Source organism: Prionailurus viverrinus, chromosome B2 (assembly GCF_022837055.1).
Source record: "Prionailurus viverrinus isolate Anna chromosome B2, UM_Priviv_1.0, whole genome shotgun sequence".
Lineage (NCBI taxonomy): Eukaryota > Metazoa > Chordata > Mammalia > Carnivora > Felidae > Prionailurus > Prionailurus viverrinus.
Genome location: NC_062565.1, coordinates 17,428,844 through 17,448,575, shown reverse-complemented (window position 1 = coordinate 17,448,575; position 19,732 = coordinate 17,428,844). Strand labels below are relative to the sequence as shown.

Below are 19,732 nucleotides of genomic sequence, written 5' to 3'. Positions count from 1 at the left end.
TTTTAAAATGTTTTTTGTTTTTGGGGAACTCTTATTTTGAGCTAAAAAATCTTTCTGTATTCAAGTGTTACCCATCAATCCTGCTTCTTTCCTCTGACATCACACACAGCTAGTATTCTTTTTCACCTGAGAGCCCTTCAGACATTGACGACAGGCATTTCACACCATGCTTCAGCTTTCCTGGCTAACCAGCCTCTGTAAACCCACCTGCTCCCACCCTCCCTTCCTCCCCTCCCTCCTCCCTACTGTGTCCTCTGACCTTCCCTTCCTCCTTCCAGCCACAAGCATCAGTTGAATGTGTTAGGTAGTAGACATATGTCCATATATAGCACAAGAGCTCTAGACCCTTACACTCTTCGCCATTCCTTTCTGGATTTATTCTAGTTGGTCAACGTCTTAAAAAAGTGAGCCCTCAGAAGTGAACATTTCCAGAATGTGACAGAACTATTACCTCTTACTCTGAAAGCCATATTTCTATGGAAATAACCATTTCCTTTTGCTTGTAACTAGATAAAAACTTCCCCTCTGATACCATTTCTCCAAATGGACCTAATTTGGACTTTTTTGGAGGGGTGGGGAGAATCTACAGACACTTGGATTTCTCTTCTCTTCCATCCACCAAATGAGGGCTCTGAGTTTCTTTATAGCAATGTATAAATTGCTTTGGTTGCTCTGAGGATTTGGTTTTGCTTTAGATTTGGATGTAGTATTTTAACTCCATGATAGATTAAAACAGGTCCGTGTCGTGGCTGCCCTGAAAAGCTACTACTTGACTGAACTATTTACTGACTCCTCAGTCTGGCCACTTTCTGTTTTTCGTTTTTTTTTTTGTTGTTGTTTTTTAACATGAAATTTATTGTCAAACTGGTTTCCATACAACACCCAGCGCTCATCCCAACAGGTGCCCTCCTCAATACCCATCACCCACCCTCCCCTCCCTCCCACCCCCCATCCACCCTCAGTTTGTTCTCAGTTTTTAAGAGTCTCTTATGCTTTGTCTGGCCACTTTTTGTAAAGAGATTTTATCGTCAGTGAGAAGCAGGTATAGACAAATGGGCTGATTGTCAGAGGACTTCAGTGCAAAGTATCTCCCTCAGAAGACTAAACTGCCTCCAAGTTATAATAATGGTCATAGGCTTTTTCTCTTCCTTTATTTTCTTATTCATTGGTTTATGAAAAAAAGGATTAAATTCTCCCTCATGAGTTATCTACAGTTGCTATGAAGCTTGCTTTTTTAGGGTATTTTTTCTTTTTTTTTAACGTTTTATTTATTTTTGAGACAGAGAGAGACAGAACATGAACAGGGGAGGGTCAGTGAGAGGGAGACACAGAATCTGAAACAGGCTCCAGGCTCTGAGCTGTCAGCACAGAGCCCGACGCGGGGCTCGAACTCACGGACCGTGAGATCATGACCTGAGCCGAAGTCGGCCGCTTAACCGACTGAGCCACCCGGGCGCCCCATAGGGTATTTTTTTCTTAAAACAATACATCTAGGAGTTCCTAATTTCAGAAACAGCCTGCAATTTCTTCATTACAGGCTGATTGATTTCTTCATTACAGAAACTACTGGTGACAATAATAAATGAAAATTGTTAGAAAGTGCTTAGTGGGTACTAACTTGTATTTACTGGGCATATTAATATTACATCCTACTATCTCACTTAATTCTCTCAACTACTCTGCAAGATAGGCATTTTATCTCCCTTGACGGATGAGTAAAGTGGGGTTTAAAGAGGTAAAGCAAGGTGCCTAACTTCAGAGAGGTAGTAAATCATGATCCACCACTGTTTACAGGAATGCTCTGCCTTCCTGCCACTCACTCACACGGGTGTCTGGGGCTGGTGGGGGGGTGGGGTGTCACTTAAAGCTATGGTTCGAAGAGGTAGCCTGGCACCGTGTGGTCCGTTGCAAAGAATGAGAGTTCACAAGGGTCCTAGTCTTGATTCTGACACTCAGTGGCATTGTCTCCGAGCAGTATCTTTGCTCTCTATAAAATGAGAAGAGTAACCCTAGTTTCTGAGGATTGCAAAGACATCTATGATAGGCTGGACACTAAGAAGAAGCTAAATAGACAATCATTCATTCAGTGTCCTGCGTTTTCAAATCCCAATTCAGGGGCATACCTTATTATCTCCCACTGCCATCATACTTGGATAACCTAAAGGGAGTGACTACACACACACACACACACACACACACACACACACACACACACGAAATATCCCTTCTTTAATTCGTGCTTGTCTCAACAGTGAAAGAGTTCTGTACCTTGAAAAAGTGCTCTCCAAGCATGTGCTATTATGATGATCACCATCTGAGATGCTGCCAGAAGTTCCTCTGAAGGTGCTCAAAAATTGAAAGTGTAATTATTCTATTTTATTTGAAAATGAACTGATAGGGAGTCAAGCCATGCAAGACACTAGAAGTCTCCCAGATAGGAAAGAATTTTACGTTGGAGGGCATCAGGGACTTTGACCAGAAACCCAGAGACTTCATTGTGTTTGGTCCAAAGCAGTCCTCCAGCCTTGCTGGGACCAGTCCTCGATGCAACAACTTCACACCAGCCAGGCTGGCCTATTTGCGGCCCTCAACATGTCTGATGGCTCTTCTACTTTTCCCACCCACCTCATCTTAGTCTCTTCTAACACTTTCTCCTCCTAGATCGGGCAAAAAGTCCTATATTGTCCACTTAATTTCGTTTTTACCCATACACTTAAGTTTATAATCAATTTTCACTACTTCTAAACTGACAGGGGAAAGGTGGGAAGAAAACAGTAGGGAAACAAACATGCATTCTCTTTCCTCATTATTTCCAATACAGTCTACAAATCCAATTTGTATGGATTTAGATTATTATCCACTCTACATAAGGTTTTAGTAACTGAAATAATGACAATCCAGTGGGAAAGGCAGAGAGAAGATATGTTTTCTTATAGGGTAAATTTTTAAGGATTAAGGCATTAGATTAAGCACCATTAAGAAGCTCAAGACATAGGCAATTTGATGTAGGCAGCTGGGCAAACAGCTAAGGTTTAATCTGATTATGTGCAGCTCCCAGGATTTTCTCAAGTTATGATTCAAATCCATGCAACAATTTTCAAACTACATTCCGTTCCATAACATGAGTGCATCTATAGGTAAGAACTATTCAGCAGGAAAAACGGTTTTGAAACTAGCAAGGAGCTTGGTTTTTCATTTTTCGCTAATTAACAGACCCCATGCAGCCGGAAGAGAAAAGGAACTAAATATCAGAGAATGAAATTTTTATTACTCTTTCTTCTCTCCAGAAAAAGTCCTGAATGTTAAACTAAAATCCATTGCCACAGGAATATGAAGATTTTAAAAATGTACGTAAATGTAATCTAGTTTAACAATAACAACAACAAAATCTCTATTCCAGGCGCAGAGAAAAAAAAACTTAGGATTGTAAAGATGAATCTGATTAAGTTTCTGTGGGTAACAGCCCCAGTTTTGAGTATTCACTATCAGCTAGCTTAGCTTGCATATTATGAGGAACTTTGTATGTAGGTTATCTCATGTGACCCAATCTCCACCATGTGTCATTATACACATTTTATAGATGAGGTAATTGGAGTAGAGGAATTGAACCCACGAGTGTGTGGTTCAAGAAAGAAGTTTTTCAAATGTTGACAACGTGAAAACAAGGGAATACTGACATATTAGTTCGACCCCTTTATGACCTCCTTATCCAGGCTCTCCCAGCCCAGGTATTATGGAAATCAGGTTAATCTTCTTAAATGACGCTTTCATCATTTGACTCTCCACTCCAAACACTTCATTTACAAAATCTAGAAGGAACTTCTTAGATTCAAGACTCCTCAAAAATCTGACTTGACCCATCTCACAATGTTGGTCCACAGCCTTCGCGATTCAAGACATTTATTGAGCATCTAATGTAAGCTAGGCTCTGCGAGGATATAAGGCCCTGTCTGTAAATTGCTCAGAGTAGAGTATTTCTCAAATATATCTGTTATTGCTCTGTGGATCCTTACCCAGTCATCTCCCCTAAATGGAATGTTCTGCTTGACTCTACATTCACCCTTTTTCTTATGTATCAAAATCTAACCTAGTCAAGATCCAGTGTCGATCCCAATCCCTTCATGAAACATATGCTAACTATGTTTGTTAGTTCATTCCTCTGATCCCCTAGAATACCAGATTCCAGATTTACGTGGACTCGATTCCTGGAATGCAGATTCCAAAGCCCCTCGCTCAGAGATTCTGATTCAGTGGGTATGGCTTCATCCAGTATGGGAATGTGCATTTAAACACCTGTCTAAATTCCCAAGTTCTGGCCCCCATCTACCCATGTCACTTCCCAGACAACTGGTTTAATTTTTTCTCCTCTCACTGAATTGACTCATCTGAGTTCTCTGGTGTCACAGACAAAACCTTGGCTTCAGCCTTATCAATCCCGATGATTTTGGCTCCTCAATTACCAACCACCTCCTGGTCCTGATCACATTCTTGGCTCAATAAAGAAGTTAGCCCTGATGTAGGCTGAGACTATTTTTATTCTTTTTTAACTAGTACGGCTGCTTTGCACTGGTGAGCTTGAAACAGACTTCAGGCAGTTAAATCTCAAAAAAAGTTGCAGCTCATGCCATTTCTTTTTAGGAGTCTGAGTACAGAAAAGACCAAGGGGAAGGGGGGAATGCTTACCCTGAAACATTCAAAGAGGTAACAATTCCCTAGCCCATGGAGAAAGGGATGTGAATTGGCCTCTAAGGACAATCTTGACTGGGATGTCCTAGAAGTGGAACCGAGTATTTTCTGAGAGCCCAGCGCACCCTCTTTAAGCATAACTGCACCACTGACAGTAAAACAGTCACAAAATATGCAATTCCCCAAATCAAGGAAGCTGTGCTGGCTCCAAGAGAATGAATCTTCCCTGTAACAATTTAAGGAAAGCCCCTGGAATGAGAGCAGAAAAGGTCAAAGTATAGGCTCCTTCTTTGTCCTGCCATGTCTTGGGGAATACTGCACAGACCTCTCATAGGCAAAGAAAATAAGCTGTTCAGAACTTTTCCCGGAAAAATGAAAATGACCTAATTTTATTTTTGCATTATGGACAACTTCTGTTTTCTTCTTTAAAGGTTTGAGTTAATTTTTAATCTGACTCTAACTAACTCTATCTAACTTCAGTGTAACTTAACAGTCAATAAACCTTGGACCCTACTAAAAGACTCAGGGTCCCCAAGTGGCCTTAAAAGCTGTTAAACTCAAAGATTCTATTAACCAAATTCTGCTCAGCAATATGGAAAAATCAATAACTTAAGTCTTTAAGTATTGCAAGTCAACTCAAATGATAAACTGTCAATATGAAACAAAACTTATGTGCAAAGCTACCACTCGTCTCTCTGATCAGTGTCTTAATACTGAAGTCATTCTATTTAAAAACAGCAACCACTTTATTTAGTTGAATATTTATTACTTAATTGTCTACTATGAGTGTCCTATTTATTATGCTAAAAGATTACACTTGTAGAGTATGTATATGTACATACGTTGTCCATAATCACTTCCACTTACAAAAACACTTTCCCTTGCTGGCTCCACTTTCCACATATTTGAAATGGATCTTTAGGTTTTACATATTTGTGTATATACGTGTGTATATATGTAAGTACATACCTATGATCTATGTAATATGTAAATACAAATATTATGTACATAAATACAAACATATATTTACCTATCTATCTATCCATCCATCTATTCTTATAATTAATGGGGAAGAAACTACATGGGGAAGTCATTCTGATTTTCCTATTGTCACCTATGATAATGGTAAAAAGTACTATTGCTTTCATCAGATTTGTATGAGAAAAGTACATTTACACTGGCTCATGGATAAATCTATATGGAATACAATAGGTTATATTTTTGGAATCAGAAGGTTTATATGTGGTTTTGCTACCTCTAGTATGTGACTTTGAATAAATCACTTATCTTTTTTTGAAACTCAATTTCCTCACCTATAAAGTAGGTATACTGATACAGGACTTGCCTCTCTCAAAAGTTGTTTATAAGACTTCAAAAAAGATAAATGTTTTTTAATGCAATTATATACACATTAACTGATTAATAAATATAAAATAGTATTACCATGCTTATAGTGTATTTAAGCGACTAAAGCCAGAAAAGACAACATATATGTAAAAGCCAAAATAATTACTCAGTAAATCCACAAATCATAGGTTTGTTTATACTACTATTAGGATATTCATTTTTTTTTAATTTCGGTAAGAATTTAACACTGTTCTAGATTTCATTATGTAAAGATAACAACATAATCTAGCCTCATTGACAAATTATAACAAGCAAATGTAACTATAGAAATGGATACACATTTTAATTTCAATAAGTATTTATAATAAAATTATACATTTCATTACTTAAAAAGGACATAACCTGACCCCTTCCACAAATACAATGATTGTGAAGTATAAATATAGTTGTAGGAATACAGATGCCTTATTCACTGAAAGGTTACCCAAACATATGTGCATGGATAAAACAGCTACATTACTGAAACATGCCTAAGCTAAAATGTGATAAAAAATTGTGAATGCATTAAGAGATACTAGTCTTTAAAAGAACTGTACTGTGGGTATGTTTGCAAAGCAGACTGATGAGAAAAGAGCACTGCACTGGGAACCAGCACAACCGGCCTTCACTTTATCAGCAAACAACTGTTTAGCATTTACTATAGGTCAGGCATTAGCCTAGATGCTTGAGATGCTTTACTGAGCAAGGCAAACAAAAATCTGCCTTCATGAAGCTTGTAAACAAAGGGGGACATGAAGGGACAAAAATCATCTCACATAATAAGTAAACTAGTAAGATGTACAAAGTGCTATATAAATGAGTAGTCATTAGATTGTAAGTACTATGAAAAAATACAGCAGTGTAAGGGGATCAGGCAGGTGTGAATATGGCAGGGCAGGTTTTAGTTTTAAATAGAGTGGTTAGGGCAGGTCTAATTAAGCAGGTTATGAAGCAATAACTGAAATGAAAAATACACTAAAGGGAATCAACAATAGATTAGAGGATGCAGAAGAACAGATCAGCAATCTGGAAGACAGGGTAACGGAAAGAAAGCACCCAAGCTGAACAGCAAAAATCAAAAAGAATAATAAAAGGAGGATAGGTTAAAGGATTTCTTGGACAACACCAAGGAAAGGAACATTTTCATTATATGTGTCCCAGAAGGAAAAGAGAGAAAGTGGCAGAAATCATATTTAAAGCAGTAATAGCTGAACACTTCACTAACCTAGTGAAAGAAACAGACTTCTAGGTTCAAGAAGCACAAAAAGTTTCAAAGAAGATGAACAAAGGAGGCCCACGCCATGGCACATAATAACTAAAATGTTAAAGATTACAAAGAGAGAATTTTGAAAGCAGCAAGAGAGGAGAAACTAATTACATATGTTCATGGTAAATCTCAGGAGGCTGTCAGCTGATTTTTCAGCAGAAGCTTTGCAGGCCAGAGGGGAGTGGAATGATATATTTAAGGTGCTTAAAAGGAAAATGCTATGCTCTACCCAGCATCAAGATTATCATCCAGAATAGAAGGAACGACAGACAGTTTCCCAAACAAACAAAAGTTAAAGGAGTCATCGCTGTTAAACTGGCCTTACAGGAAATGTTACAGGGACTTCATTAAGTGAAGAAGAAACAGTCGTAATTAAGAAAATTAGGAACTTTTCAAAATTAGAAAATTATGAAAAGACAAAATTTCATGAGGAAAGGCAAACACACAGTAAAGAAAATAATCACTTATAGAGCTACTATGCATATAACAGAACAAAAGCAGCAAAGTCAATTATATATTAAAAATTAGTTAAGGGAACTCGTAAAATAGATGTAAAATATGACAACAAATATGTAAAACGTGATGCAGGAGTAAAAATAGTTTCCTTATAATGTGTGTGAATTTAAGTGACCATCAACTTAATATAGACTGCCATATATTTCAAATGTTATTCTGAACCTCATGGAAAGCACAAACCAAAAACCTATAATAAATGCGTTTAAAAAAAGAGAGAAAGAGAGCCAAACATAACACTAAAGAAAGTCCTCAAGCACAAGGAAAGAGAGCAGGAAAAAAAAAAAAAGAAAAGAAATAAAAGAACAGAGAACTATAAAAGAAAAAAAATCCCAGATAACAATTAACAATTGGGAGGAAGTATGTATCTATCAATAATTACTTTATCTTTATTTTTTTAATGTTTACTTATTTTTGAGAGAGAGTGAGAGAGACAGAGTGCGAGCAGGAGAGGAGCAGAGAGAGGGAGACAGAATCTGAAGCAGGCTCTAGGCTCTGAGCCGTCAGCACAGAGCCCAATGCAGCGCTCGAACCCCCACCTCGAGATCATGACCTGAGCTGAAGTCCGACCCTTCACCGACTGAGCCACCCAAGTGCCCCTATCAATAATTATTTTAAATGTAAATGGTCTAAATGCTCTAATCAAAAGATGTAGGTTTGGGGGGGGGGGGGGCTGGGTGGCTCAGTCAGTTATGTGTCCTATTTTGGCTCAGGTCATGATCTCACAGTCCATGAGTTCGAGCCCTGCATCAGGCTCTGTGCTGACAGCTCAGAGTCTGGAACCTCCTTTGGATTCTGTGTCTCCCTCTCTCTCTGCCTCTCCCCACTCACTTGCTCTCTCTCTCTCTCTCTCTCTAGCAAAAATAAACATTAAAAAAAAAAAAAGATGTGGGATGATTGAAAAAAAAATGATTCATATATGCTGCCCACTTCAGATCTAAAGACACATACGGATTGAAAGTGAAGGGAAAAGATATTTCATGCAAAGGAAGGAAAAAAAAAAGCCAAACTAGCAATACTTATATCAGACAAAACAGACTTGAAAACAGAGATGGTAACAAACAAAGACTGGCATTACATAATGATAAAGGGATCAATATAACAAGAGGGGTGGCAGAAGAGGGGGAAAGAAAAGATCAATGAAACCAAAAATTGGGTCTTTAAAAAGATAAACAAAATTGATAAACCTTTAGCCAAACTCATCAAGAAACAAAGGGAGGACCCAAATAAATAACATCAGAAATGAAAGAGATGTAACAGCCAACACCACAGAAATGCAGAAGATTATGAAAGATTACTATGAAAAATTATATGCCAACAAACTGGACAACCTAGAAGAAATGGGTAAATTCTTAGAAATGTACAGTCTTCCAAAAGTGAGTCAGGGAGAAATGGAAAATCTGAACAGACCAATTACTAGTAACAAAATTCAATCAGTAATCAAAAAACTTCCAGTAAACAAAAGTCTAGGACCAGAGGGATTCACAAGTGAATTCTACCATACATTTAAAGAAGAGTTATCATCAATTCTCAAACTATTCCAAAAACAGAAGAGGAAGGAAGCTTCCAAATACATTCTATGAGGTCAGCATTACTGTGATACCAAAACCACACACTACCAAAAAAAAAAAAAAAAAAAAAAAGAAAGAAAAGAAAAAAGAAAAAAAGAAAGAGAAAACTATAGGCCAATATACCTAATGAACATAGATGCAAAAATCCCCAATAAAATATTAGCAAACCAATTCCAACATCACGTTAAAAGGATCACCATGATCAAGTGGGATTTATTACAGGGAGCAAGGATGGTCAACATCTGCAAATCAGTCAACAGGATATACCACATTAACAAAACTAAGGATAATAATCATATGATCATGTCGATAGATGCAAAAAAGCATCTGACAAAATTTAACATCCAGTTGTGATAAAAATGTTCGACAAAGTGTGCTTAGAGGGAATATACCTTAACATCATAAAGGCCATATATGACAAACCAGAGCTAATATCGTACTCATTGGTGGAAAAACAGAAAGCTTTTCCTCTAAGATCAGGATTAAGACAAGAATGTCCACTCTCACCACTTTTCTTCAACATAATACTGGAAGTCACAGCCACAGCAACCACACAACGAACCAAAATAAATGGTATCCAAATTGGTAAGAAAGAAGGAAAACTAGTTGTAGATGACAGGATACTATCTATAGATAACCCTGAAGACTTCACCACAACACAATTAGAATAAGTGAATTCTGTAAGATTGCAAGACATAAAATTAACATGCAGAAATCTGTTGCATTTCTATATCCTAATAACAAAGCAGAAAGAGAAACTGTGAAAACAATTCTATTTGTAACTGCACCAAAAAGAATACTTAGGAATAAACTTTACCAAGGAAGTGAAAGACCTATGCTCTGTAAAGTATAAAACACTGATAAAAGAAATTGAAGACACCACAAACAAATGAAAAGATATACCATTCTCATGGACTGGAGGAATAATATTGTGAAAATGTCCATGCTACCCAAAGTAATCTACAGATTCAATGCAACCAACATTGAAAATGAAATACAACAGCATTTTCACACATCTCAGAACAAATAATCCTAAAGTTGCTATGGAACCACAGAAGACCTTCAACAGCCAAAGCAATCTCGAGAAAGAACAAAGCTGGAGGTATCACAATCCAATTTCAAAATATACTACAAAGCTACAGGAATCAAAAGAGTATGGTATTGGCACAAAAATAGACACAGACCAATGGAACAGAGCAGAAACCCCAGAAATGAATTCATGCTTATGTTGGTTAATTAGCCTATGACAAAAGAGGCAAGAATATACAGTGGGGAAAGACCATCTTTTCAATTAATGGTGCTAGGAAAACTGAACAGCTACATGCAAAAGAATGAGGCCGGACCACTTTCTCACACCATACACAAAAAGAAACTCAAAATGGATTAGAGACCTGAATGGGAGACCCCAAACCATCAAATTCCTAAAAGAAAATATAGGCAGTAATTTCTTTGACATCGGCCTTAGTAATATTGTTCTAGATGTCTCCTCAGGCAAGGGAAACAAAGGCAAAAAAACACTATATAAATAAAAAGCTTCTGCACAGTGAAGGAAACTATCAACACAACACAAAGGCAACCTGCTGAATAGAAGATATTTGCAAATGATACATCAATAACATAAAATTCAACACCAAGAACCACCCCCCCCCCCAAAGAATCCAATTAGAAAATGGGCAGAGGACCTACCTGAAAAGAAATTTTTCCAAAGAAGACAGACAGCTGGCCAGGACACATGAAAATATGCTCAACATCACTAATCAAATCGAGACCACAATGAGCTATCATCTTACGCCTGCCAGCATGGCTAGGATCAAAGAGACAAGAAATAACAAGTGTTGGAAAGCAAGTGGAGGAAGAGGAACCCTCTTGCACTGCTGTTGGCAATGCAAGCTGGTGTAGCCACTGTGGAAAACAGTATGGACGTTCCTCAAACAATAAAAAATAGAACTACCATATGATCCACTAACTTCACTACTGGGTATATGCCCAAAGGAAACGAAAACACTAATTCGAAAAGATATATGCGCCTTTTTTTTTTTTTTAACTACAACGTTATTTATAATAGTCAAAACATGGGAGCAATTCAAGTGTCCAGCAGTAGATATGCAGATAAAGAAGATAATGTGGGGGCGCCTGGGTGGCGCAGTCGGTTAAGCGTCCGACTTCAGCCAGGTCACGATCTCGCGGTCCGAGAGTTCGAGCCCCGTGTCGGGCTCTGGGCTGATGGCTCAGAGCCTGGAGCCTGTTTCCGATTCTGTGTCTCCCTCTCTCTCTGCCCCTCGCCCGTTCATGCTCTGTCTCTCTCTGTCCCAAAAATAAATTAAAAAAACGTTGAAAAAAAAATTAAAAAAAAAAGAAGATAATGTGTATAAATACACAACAGAATATTACTCAGTCATAAAAAAAAACAATGAGATTTTGTCATTTGTGACAACACTGTAGGACCTAGAATGTTACACTAAGTGAAATAAGTGTGACAGAGAAATACAAATACCACATGATTTCATGTGTACGTGGAATAAAAAAAAAAACAAAACACAAAGCAAATGAACAAAGAAAAGCAGAAACTGACCCATAAATACAGAGAACTGGCGATAGCCAGAGGGATGGGGCATAGGGGATGGGCAAAATGGGTAAAAGCGAGTGGGAGACATAGGCCTCCCTCCAATTATGGGATAAATAAGTCACAGGGATGAAAGGTACAGCATGCTGAATATATATGGTCAATGAGAGTGTGCTACTGTTGCATGATGACAGATGGTAGGTATGCTTATGGTGAGCACAGCATAACGTACAGGTTTGTTGAATCACTACGTCATACACCTGAAATTGATATAGCCTTGTATATCAGCTATACTTCAAAAAAAAAAAAAGAGCGAGAGAGAGAGAGAAAACTTCTCTACTGTTTCCCAAGACTATTTTGATCCTAAGATCTGTTTTCTCTCAACAGTTAAGAAAAAAAAATCATATATAAAAAAAAAAAAAACCAACAAGAAGAAGAAGGCATTCAGAAGACAGCCACACAGCTCTCTGGCAGAAAGATCCAGCCAGCCAGCCAGCGGGAAGAGCCAGTGTAGAGGCTCCACTGATTCTGCCAAAACGATCTCGTGAAAAAAAGAATACCCCATTTTGCAGGTGAGTAAACAGTGTCTCAGAGTGGTGCGATTAAGGGAACAGAGCTAGTCAATAACAAAGCCAGGACTAGAAAGAAACCAGGTTTCTTGACTCTTGGTCCAGTGCCCTTCTTCTGTCTCGTACCTTTGTTCACCAGGCTCGAGGAAAGTGTTCTGTCTCCTGCAAAGCCCCGAATAAATGTAAGGTGTCACCACTGCTGCGGTTGTTGTTGCTATTATTATCATTCATCGGGTCCACTGATATTTCTTGAAAGGTAGCTAAAGCTCAAAGAATAATTTCACTGTCCCTTCCCATGGTTGATTTTTCTCCTTCCTTTATCTGTGCATCATTCCGTAGGTGGGTCATTTCAATAACAGATTTTCAGGTAAAGGAATTACGTATCTTTGGATATTTGATAATGGTGTGAAACCCAGGAATAAGGTATAAAATAGAAAGTGTAACAACGCACAGAAGAGCCATGAGAGAATGGAAGAATGTGAAGCCCAGCACCTGGGCGGTCCTGGGCAGTAGAGAACTTACCTCTCTCCAGAGGCAGGAAGGAGGCACAAGGAATGGGAGCACAGCACAGGAAGGCAAGAGGGAAGCCTTGGAAATATATTAGGGCTAGAGCCCCCCACCTTTTGTTTTACTTTAATGTTTATTCATTTTTGAGAGATGGGGAGAGACAGAGCATGAGTGGGGGAGGGACAGAGAGAGACGGAGACATAGAATCCGAAGCAGGCTCCAAGCTGTCAGCACAGAGCCCGACACAGGGCTCGAACCCACGGACCGCGAGATCATGACCTGAGTCAAAGTCGGACGCTTAACCGACTGAGCCACCCAGGAGTCCCTAGAGCCCCCCCTACTTTTAAGCTACTAACTGAAAATGAGGCCTCTGGCCTTGAAATAATGGACCTCAAGGAAAAAGGTTAAAAACTAAGGGACCACAAAGGAGGAAACCTATTAAAAAAAAAAAAAAAGGCAAGACTAGTGGATAGGGGGTTGGAGAAGAGAGGAGACATAAAGACATTTTCAAGTAAAAATGTGAGATTCTACACGAAACAATAGAAGAAGGAGAGTGAGAATCAGATTTCAGACACAGTAGACTTGAGAGCTGGTGGAATTACTAACAGCCGAAGGGAACAGAGAGGACAGGGTGAAAGGCGAGTAGCTGACTTTTAGTAACACGAGGTTTAAGGTGGCAGTGCGATTCTCAGGAGCGGGGAGGGTCCGGCAGGTTAAGAGGGAAATTTGGAAGATGAGTATCATTTGGGGCTGTTTTGTCTGCACAGTAGCTTCTAACCACATGCGGCAAACCAGCACTTGAAATTGTGGCTAGCCTGAACTGAACGTGCTGTCGGCATAAAACACACAACCAGATTCTGAAGATTCCATGTGGAAAAAAAAAAAAAAGGAATGTAAAGTATCCAATTTTTTTTACATGATTACATGTTGAAATAATATTTGCATGAATTAGGTTAACAAAATATATATTTTTTAAGTTTACTCATTTATTCTGAGAGAGAGAGAACCAGTGGGGAAGGGGCAGAGAGAGAGAGAGAGAGAGGGTCCAAAGCAGGCTCTGTGCTGACAGCAGAGTCTCTGATGCAGGGCTCAAACTCATGAACCGTGAGATTATGACTTGAGCTGAAGTAAGACGCTTAACCAACTGAGACATCCAGGCACCCCATAAATAAAATATATTACTAAAATTAATTTCACAGTTTTACTTTTTAGTGTGACTACGAGAAAATTTAAAATTGCATATGCAGCTTGCATATTTCTACTGGACAGTGCTGATATAGAGCAATACTAGATACGTTTCAGAATCACGTAAAGGGACAAGAACCCTGAGGTGAATCACAGACATTATTCTGAGGTCTTTCAACCAGAAACAGTCAGATAGGGGAGAAAGAACGCATGTCATTATAAAAGATAATATTGTCTGAACACTCGAAGAACTACACTAGCCACATTTAATGCGTTATCTCATTTGTTCCTCCCAACAACCTTATGAAATGATATCATTCTTCTTTTTTTTTTTTTTTACAAAAAAACAAAAACAAAACAAAAGAAAAAAACACTAAGTTCTAAAGAAGCTAATCTGCCTAAGGTCACACCGTGAAATCTTGGTGTTGGGAGTTCAAATCCTTGACTGACCCCAGATCTCAAGGTCTAAATTGCCACACGAATTCCAGAACAATTTATACTTTGCAATTCTTAAATTGTTAGATTTTAAATGGTCATGTTGAAACTAACAATTTATTAGAATAGTCCGTTGTCAGGAGTCAGCGACATACCAGTGATGTCCCAATTCGATAAAGGAAAAATACAAATGTGTAAAAATTTTTAACTTCAGAATTTTGCCGAGCTACTCATGTTGGCATATTTTCACCCCGTTTAGCTGCAATAAGAGATTACTGGTGCAAACTCTTGCCTCTTATCAACATCTACTCCTAAAAATCCAAAACTTTCAAGTTAGATGGTACATTGTCCAAGGGAGATGATCCTGGGCACGACCCTCAACAGAAGGGCCCTGTTTTCTGAATATAACTAAATATAGGATATTGAGCCACTTATATTTTAAACACCCTATGGAGTATCTGACCCTCCCCAATGGTGATTACAATGTTTTGAAGGGATGAGTTATACAATTAAAAAAAAATTTTTTTTAAGGGAGCTGGATTAAATTTCAACCGTTTGTTGAAGGAACAAAAATTTAGCTTACCCAACAGGATAATTTCTACGCCTTGAAAATGCCATCCTTTGAGGAATAGAAAGAAAAAAAAATGGCTTGATTTTTTGACTGGAATCATTGCATAAAATCTCCTAGAAATATAAATTGGGATCAAAAGAATGAGGGGTCTTTCATGTATGTTTGGTGGTTGGATTTAATTTCAAAGACAGACATATTCCTTCCTTTACATCTTTACTTTTTACTACCTATCTGGCCAAGACAGCAATTATAGAACCGCTAAACTTGAACAGTGATGGCTATAATAATCACATCATTTTCAGGAACTTGCCCATGTAAATTTTACTACGCAGTTTGGCTCAGATTGTAAAAACACATGTATCCAGGCTTAAAACAAAGGATTGCTATCCATTTACATTATAGAAATGGGAAAACAAAAGGAATTTGAAGGAAAAATATTTGCTTTGGAATAAGATTAATTAGCAGACCTCGTGATAGGCTGTTCATGTTGGACTTAGATCCAAAACAGTATCCTTCTGAACGGACCTACTAGTTTATTTTTGAATTTAAACCCCCCCCCCCCCGGAAACCTTCCCACTCACAGCATCATTTTTTTTTGAAGTGTGAGGACTTGTACGTGGACACATATATAAAAAGATCTCCTCTGAAAACCCAAAGTTTCTGAAAAACACTTTCCTATAAAGGTAGCATCACAGTAGTATAGGGTAGTGTTTGTAACAGCTAGCCCTTTATTTCGGTTCTTTTAGATTAATTCCCATGACTCTTCCATCCAATTAAGGCGATATCCTTGGACTTGTGTCCTTACTCATTACAATTCATAATAATTTGTAACAAAGGCTCAGGCCCCCAAGGAGAGAGCCTGCTAGCACTAAAAATGCTTTGTCCTTCCCCGTGCAAAGGTGTTAAGAGCATGAAGTGATAGACCCAGGTATTGAGACGGCCAGCTATATTTTCATCATTGAGGGTCACCACGCTGAGTCCCTCCTTTCCAAGAGTATCCCTCCTCTCAAACTTCCCTTGAGATTCTCATCATTACAAGCGTCAACTGGATAATCCTTGTAACTGCCTTGCCGCTTCCCCTTTTGTACATCATCATTAGCATACTGTTTTATTCGGTTAATTTCCTCTTCGATGTACCGATCACACACTATGGGCCAGGCACCGTTTAGGTACTAGAAATACAGCAGTGAACAAAAGGACAAAAATCTCTGCGCTGACACATTCTAGTGGGGAACACGTTCAGTAAACAAGGTAAACAAAAGAGTGTGTTAAATAATACATGACGAAAAGAAAAAAAAAATGAAGCAAAAAGGGTAATATGAACTGTGATGGCTGGGGTAGGAAAGACCGAAATTTTAGACAGAGTGGCCAGAGAAGGCTTCACGTATAATAAATAGTAGATGGTATGCGCCTGAGAGGATAGAGAGAGCAAAATCCAGGACTGATCAGTGTCAGCTGAAGTGGGGAAAAGAAAGGAGATTAGCATATTTTAACATGCCCGGTAGTGGAGAAGAAACCATATGGAAACCACATCACTTTCTCTTTTTGTAGTCCCAGAAACAGGTTCTTCTGCCAAAACTCTCAGGCAGTTCACGGGATACGGAGGCACGGGGACACACACACGGACACACGCACCCCTCTCTGTCCAGGAACAGAGCTTAATGGCCAGCAGAAAGCGTTAAGAATTCAGAGTCAAGTACTGGCCTGGGAAACCGGGAACGAGAGTAGTTGTCGGAAAGGACACACCAGGACCCCCCGCCACCCCACCCCCCCCCATCCCCGTTTACAAAAGGAAACCTCCCCGACTCCGCGATGCAACCCCAGGGAGGCCGGGGCAAGCACGCAGACACACCCCCGGGATTGCAGGCACGGTGCAGGGAGGAGAGGAGGCACGGATTCAACCGTTAGAGACAAAACCCCAGAATTTCCCGAGGCAGGGTCGGCACCGCGCGAGGGAAAGGCCGTCCCCCACTCCAGGGGTCGAAGGCCGGGGGAAAGCAGGGTCCGGGGGACGAGCGGGAATGGCCGCCGCGGGAGCGGGGGGCGGTTTCGTCGGGCATCCCCGGCGCCCGGCCGGCCGCGTGCTTGCAACAGGGGGCTGGACGCGAGCGGGCGCCTCGAGGTGCCGGGGCGGGACCGCGGCCCCGGACAAAGATCCCGAGACCGCGGCCTCGACCCGGCCCGCGCGCCCCCAACCCAAACGTTCACCGCCCCCTCCCCAGGCCCGCCCGGCGCGACGGGTTCCAGCGGTCGAACCCGCAGCTCCCGCGCCGCCGCCCGCCCGGCCCCTTCCCGCCCAGTGCGTTGGTCGAGGAGAGAAAGGAGAAGGGCGCCGGCGGCGCGCGGCGCCCACTCACCATGATCCGCGGCGGCTGCGGCGCGGCGACCCCGGCGGGCGGCGATGCGCTGTCCAGGGTAGCCGGCGTCCCTCTGCCCCGCGCTGCCGCCGCGCCCGCTCTACTTACCCACGCCCACACCCACGCCCGGCGCGCGCACGCCCGCCCGCCTCCCCGCCCCCTCGGGCTCGCGCTGCTCCCGCGCGGCGCTCCGAGCTCCAGGGCCGTTTCGGGCGCCCGCCGCTCCCCGCCCCTCCCCTCGCCGGGGCCTCGCGCGCCGAGGCGCGAGGAGGGCGGCGGGAGCGGGGCGGGGGCAAGCGAGACGGAGACCCGGGCGGCCTCGCGCGCCCCCTCCCGGGCGCCCGGCTCCGCCCTCGCCGCCGCGGCGCCCCCTGCCGGGCGGGCGGCGATTTGCAGGCCCAGCCGGCGCCCGCCTCGTGGGATGGCCCAACGTTCGCAGAGACTCGGCGCGGACCCGCCGCCCGCCTCTGGCCGCTGCCCCCCCCCTACCCTACCCCCCCCCCCCCCCCCCCGGCGGCTGCGGCGGCTGCGGGGACCAGGGGGGCTGTAGAGGGCCAGGGCGCTCCTGGTCCTCTTAGTTGGACTCCGCGGTTTCAGGCACGCGTTAAAGGAGAATGGCCCGAGCCCGTGCAGGTTTGCGGGATGTGGGTGTTTTAGATCCAGGTCTATCGGTCGGGTTCTGTTTGGCATGAGGTCCGGAGTGGATCAGTCTGAGCCGGAGCCTCCTTGTCCCCCACGATGCTGTCTCCAGAGGGTCTTATTCCAAGGTCTTCTTAGCTAATGCCACCTATGGTTAGTTTAACCCTTAATTGTGAATAGAAAGTATGGCATCTTAGATCCTGGGCTTATAATTTTTTAAAGTTTTTGTTGCCCGAGTGAACGATGCTGAGAAAGGTAGACTTGTGATTAGCGTTAAGAATGTGTGCTTGCTTTTTTTTATGTGGCTGATCCGGTAAACTGAAATGCAAGCAAAGGTGAATGTGTTTGTTGACAGTCAGGAACACCGTATCTGCATGTGCACAGAGGTACCTGCAAATACGCCTAGTATCCATACCTGAAGTGTTGCAGATGTATTTGCAATTTGGTAAAGCAGCAAAGTGAATAACCAAAGATGTCAGAGCTAACTCTTGTCGTATAATCACCTAGTATTTAGAGTTTCCTGTAGTTGGAGTGTTAAACATCAGGTACATACGTGCTTAGAAGAGGTGGGTAACTTTAGACCATGAACAGATAGGTATTTATTAACCAAGGCTTCTAAAATCTCACCATTGGTGGGCTCAGGAGTCAGCCCTGCCTCATACTGAGTGATACTGGTTTAGTTGCCTAACATCTCTGTGCTTCAGTTTCTTGATCTATAAAATGGAGGATAAAAATGGCACATTATATATTGTTGTTGGGATTGAATTAATATGAAAAGGCACCGGAAAAATGCCTGGTGCAAAAGTATTAATTATTGATTTTGTTATTGACCCGACACCTGTGAAAATCAGAAAGTGATATTCCTTTTAATGCTGGAATGTTTTCATTAAAAAATGTCTGTAGGGCTGAACCCAAATATACAATTTGATGCCGGTTCGATTCATTCATTCTCTTAATTCATTCAACACAATTGCATTTACAATTGCACCAAAAAGAATAAAATTCTTAGGAATATTGTACCCTGGAAAGGTAAAAGACTTGTACCCTGAAAACTACAAAACTGATGAAAGAAATTGAAAACAACAGAAGCCAATGGAAAGATGTCCGTACTCCTGGATTGGAAGAATTAATATTGTGAAAATGTCTGTATTATCCAAAGCAGTCTACAGATTGAATGCAATCCTCACCAAGCTATCAAGAGCATTTTTCACAGAACTAAAACAAACAATGCTAAAATTTGCGTGGAACCACAAAAGCCCCCAAATAGCCAAAGCAATCTTAAAGAAGAACAAAGCGTGAGGTATTACAATCCCAAATTCCAAGATATACAACAGAGGTGTAGTAACCAAAACGGTATGGTACTTGCACAAAAATAAACACAAGGGCCCCTGGGTGACTTGGTTAAGTGTCCAACTCTTGATTTAGGCTCAGGTCATGATCTTGCAGCTGGTGAGATCGAGCCCTGCATCAGGCCCCTGCATCA

At 41.2% G+C, this 19,732-nt stretch overlaps 1 protein-coding gene across 1 annotated transcript in view; it reads right to left on the bottom strand.

Annotated features, from left to right (window-relative positions):
• The window catches only part of ELOVL2 (ELOVL fatty acid elongase 2), a 67,485-nt gene extending 49,750 nt beyond the window's left edge, over positions 1-17,735 (bottom strand). The window contains exon 1 of the mRNA XM_047860770.1: positions 17,611-17,735. Within this exon, the coding sequence (XP_047716726.1) occupies positions 17,611-17,613 (3 nt within the window). The 5' untranslated portion in view covers positions 17,614-17,735. The remainder of the gene's footprint in view (positions 1-17,610) is intronic.
• Between the last annotated feature and the right edge of the window lie 1,997 nt (positions 17,736-19,732).